This window comes from Contarinia nasturtii, unplaced genomic scaffold (genome assembly GCF_009176525.2).
Source record: "Contarinia nasturtii isolate CC-2019 unplaced genomic scaffold, AAFC_CNas_1.1 Cnas_scaffold_842, whole genome shotgun sequence".
Lineage (NCBI taxonomy): Eukaryota > Metazoa > Arthropoda > Insecta > Diptera > Cecidomyiidae > Contarinia > Contarinia nasturtii.
The window spans coordinates 1-4,325 of NW_022198189.1; the positions used below are offsets into that span (position 1 = coordinate 1).

Here is a 4,325-nt window from a genome sequence, read left to right on the forward strand (position 1 = left end):
TTCAAATGTATATTTGTGCGGGCCCATCACTCGGCGTAAGTGATGCTTCATCGATTTCACAGCTGCTTCCCATAGACCACCTTCGTGTGGTGCGGCAGGTGTGATAAATTTCCATCGTGTACCTTGTAAGTTGATGGAACGGCGTAGCTCGGTTGAATGCCAGCTTTCGTAGGCTTCACAAAGCTCTTTGTTGGCTGCAAAAAAGTTAAGGCCATTGTCGCTGAACATTTGTTCGGGTGCACCTCGTTTTGCTACAAAACGAAGGAAGGCGGCTTAAAAGGCGTCAGATGTGAGGGCCATTACGGCTTCGAGATGAATGGCACGAGTGACAAGGCATACGAATACGGCTACGTATCCTTTTAACTCTGTTTCCAGAGCTGTGCGTGAGCGCGTGTTTGTTTTTATTTTATCGCTCAATCGCACATAGAAAGGGCCTGCCATATCAACACCGCTATTAAGAAAAGGTCGTGCAGGCGAGACACGTTCAAGCGGTAAATCGGCCATGATTTGTTCCTGCATTCTTTTGGCATAGCGTGTACATCTCGGGCATTTTGAGATGAAGTTTTTTAACTGTAGGTGGTTCGAATATGGGCCATCATTAATTGTGTGCCACCATGCAGTGTGTCACTGTGGGCTTGTGACATAATCAAGAAACATAGTCTTGATCTGGGCGGTATTATAATGGGATGTTTCTGCTGGTAATCGATTGAGGCCTTTTTCAATCTGCCACCAACACGCAAAACACCATTTGTGTCAAGAAATGGGTTTAATGACAATATTTTGCTTTTTGTAGGCATTTCAGTGTCTTTGGCTTTCAGGCATACTATTTCTGCTTTATATGCAATGGCTTGAGCACATTTGGCCCAATACTCAGTGGCCTCTCTGAGTTCATCGGCTTTTAGCATTTGGCTTATTGATCGCTTTCTCGGGTCTTTGATTCGTGTGTTTCTGACGAATCGCAGAGCTATGGCTGTGATACGGACTATCTTCCCCCAGTTGGAATATTTTTCCAATAAATTAAATTTTTGGAAGGCAATTGGCGTACATGAAATCATTGCGAGAATTTCCGGTGGCTTGCATTCTTTCGCTATTTCAGCTCGGGCTTCTTTGTTTCTTTCGCTATTTCAGTTTGGGCGTTGGCCATTCTTCTTTGGCTTTCAATAACCATTCTGGGCCTTGTTTCCAGAATTTCGACTTTATGATCTCGTCGGCTTTTATTCCTCGGCTTATTAGGTCAGCTGGATTGTCTTGTGACACCACATGTGCCCAGATTTCGCTGGGCGCTCACAGAAGGCGTCAATTGTAATATTTGTGAACTCTGGTAGTAATTTACTAAATTACCACCATTACAATGTGCGGCATGGTGATTTTTGTACTCGTATGTATTGTATTTGCTTTGCTGTGACAGCGCTGTACAGTATTACCACCAACACTGCGTTGAGCGATAGTAATACGAGGGTCACTATTTAAGTTTTTTCAAAAACATATATAAGACAATGGGGTTTCATCGAAAATGGTTTTATTGTTTTTCAAAATATTCGCCATGATGATCAATACACTTTTGCATTCGCTCGAACCATTTGTCATAGCATTCATGCCACTCCGAAAGTGATATCTCCAAAACGTGTGTTTTGAACGCATCAACTGCTTCTTCGGGCGATGAAAATCATTGAGCACGCAGTTTATTCTTCACGTTCGGGAATAAAAAGAAATCGTTGGGTGCCAAATCAGGACTGTACGGCGGATGACCCATTAAATCGATCTTTTGACCGGTCAAATAATCGACTGTTTGATGAGATGTGTGAGAGCTCGCATTATCATGATGAAGAATTATTTTGCGACGGCGGTTGTTTTTTCTTATTTCACCAAACACTTCGGGCAAACAAATGGTGGTGTACCAATCAGAATTGACGGTCTTACGAGCCTCTAGTGGAACTGTTGCCATATGACCAATTATCGCGAAAAAACAGGCGACCATTTGCTTCGCAACACTTCGAGCTCGAACAACTTTTGTTGGGTTATCTTCACTTTGAAAGACCCATACAGTCGACTGCTGTTTAGTTTCGGGCTCATACGCGTAGATCCATGATTCGCCACCAGTGATGATAAAATACACGGATTTTGAAACACCACGATTGAATTTCTTGAGCATTTGTTTACACCAATCGACACGAGCCTTTTTTTGAGCGATTGTCAAATTATGTGGTATCCAACGAGAGCAAATCTTTCTGACAGCTAAATGTTCATGTAAAATCTTAAATACGCTGGTCGCACTAATGCCCAGGGATGCCTCAATCTCGTGATATGTTACATGACGATCTTCCATTATCATATTTCTGACAGCATCGATGTTTTCTGGTACAACAACTGATTTTGGACGACCTTCGCGGAACTCGTCGATGAGCGATAGGCGACCGCGCTTGAATTCGTTGTACCAATTATAAATTGTCCGAAGACTTGGTACTTCATCGCCAAAGGCCAAATGAAGTTGATCAAAACACTGTTGTTGTGATACACCCAATCGAAAGTGGAAAAAAATAATCGCTCGAAAATTTTCACGAGTAAAATTTATTTTTTGGCTGAGACGCAATTTAGATGTCACTGTAAACAATACAAATAACGATCGAATGACAAAACGTTCTGAGAACGTTTATGCTACAAAATGTTAAACTTAACGAATATGACAATGGTTTGCATCGGGCAATACTAAAACATACATATTGAAGAAACTTAAATAGTCGCCTACGTATTGCTCAGCAAAGCAAATACAATACATACAAAAATCACCATGCCACACATTGTAATGGTGGCCGACGAAAGTTTTTAATACTGACGGCGATTGTCTCAACCAGTACAGCACAATTGTCGAGTCAGTCCAGGCATATAAAGGGACATCTTTGAAATCGCATATTTTCAGAGTATGGTTAAGCATTCGGCTCAACATGACTGCGCCTTGCAGCTCAAGGCGTGGTATGCTCACCGGCTTGATTGGTGCAATTTTCGATTTTGATGTGAGGAGTATACATTTGATTTGACCATCGGCATTGATAGTTCGCACGTATATCACTGCACCATAAGCTATTATGCATGCGTCACAAAATCCGTGAATTTCACGTAGTGTGTCTCCTTTTATCGATAACCATCTCGGTATTCGAAACTCGGCTAAGGCATGGAGTTTGGCATAGAATGCTGTCCATTTTTTGGCTATACCTTCTGGTAATGGTTCATCCCATGGAATGGCTTGCAACTTCCATGTGTCTTGAATCCGTTCGGATCATATAGGCTTGCGATTTCTGCCAAGAGTTTACGCTTGGTATCGGCTTTCGATTTTTGGCCTGCAGTGACATTGACACGAATGGCTAGTTCGTCGGTAGACTTGATCCATTTAAGACCAAGCACCTTAGTGGCTTCCTTTTCTTTGTCCTCAAGGACTACTTCGTCTCGGCTTTGAGACGATTGCATCAGCCCTTCAACCTCTATAGAGTTTGAATGCCATTTGCGGAGATCAAATCCACCGGATTTCATAATCAAATTAATTTCCTGGCAAAGGACTTCAAGGCCTTTAGTGGTCTCATGGCCTATGAGACCGTCGTCCATATAGAAATTATTTTCTATGGCTTTCGCGGCTTCTGGATAGGATAATGCGTTATCACGGGCACATTGTATCATTGCTCGGCATGAACAATGTACTGACGATTTCAATCCGAATACTACTGACGTCATCCAGTACTCAAGCAGCGGCTCATTAGGGCTTTCACGCCAGAAAATTCGTTGTAGATCCCATTGTGATGGGTCGACTTTGATTTGTTTAAACATCTTTTTGATGTCGGCTATAACGGCATATTGATGGCGACGAAAACGCATAATCTGATCGGCGAGATCAAATTGAAGCTTTGGGCCTTTCATTTGGATGTCGTTGAGAGATAGGCTGTTCGATGTGCGGCATGAGCCATCGTGTACGATGCGGAATCTCTTCTCCACATAGTGATGTGGGATGTAATACGATGCAGTGGATGGCTTTCCCCATGCTCGTTCGATGTATCCGTTAGAGATTTCCTCTCGCATGGCTTCGATATACTTTTCTCTAATGTCGTCTTTGGCCTGTAAACGACGTTCAAGTTGATAAAAACGTCTTAGTGCTATGGCTTTTGATTCACCAAGGGCTGGCATATTGGGCTTAATGGGAATTGCCGACTAAACAACTCATAGTGTGTCAGTGAGGGGCATGAATGTGTGCGAGTGTGTGTTGGGCATGAATGTGTGCGAGGCATTCAGAACAAACTCTATGATGCGGTTAGTACACCAAAATTCAATTTATTGATTGG

At 42.6% G+C, this 4,325-nt stretch overlaps 1 protein-coding gene across 1 annotated transcript; it reads right to left on the minus strand.

The window, feature by feature from the left end:
• Positions 1 to 1,119: 1,119 nt before the first annotated feature.
• Positions 1,120 to 4,170, minus strand: LOC116342255. Its single transcript, XM_031769764.1, has 3 exons — positions 3,309 to 4,170; positions 2,835 to 3,258; positions 1,120 to 1,276 (listed from the first exon to the last, which is right to left on the minus strand). The coding sequence occupies exons 1-3, from the start codon at positions 4,168 to 4,170 to the stop codon at positions 1,120 to 1,122; spliced, it is 1,443 nt and encodes a 480-aa protein (XP_031625624.1).
• Between the last annotated feature and the right edge of the window lie 155 nt (positions 4,171 to 4,325).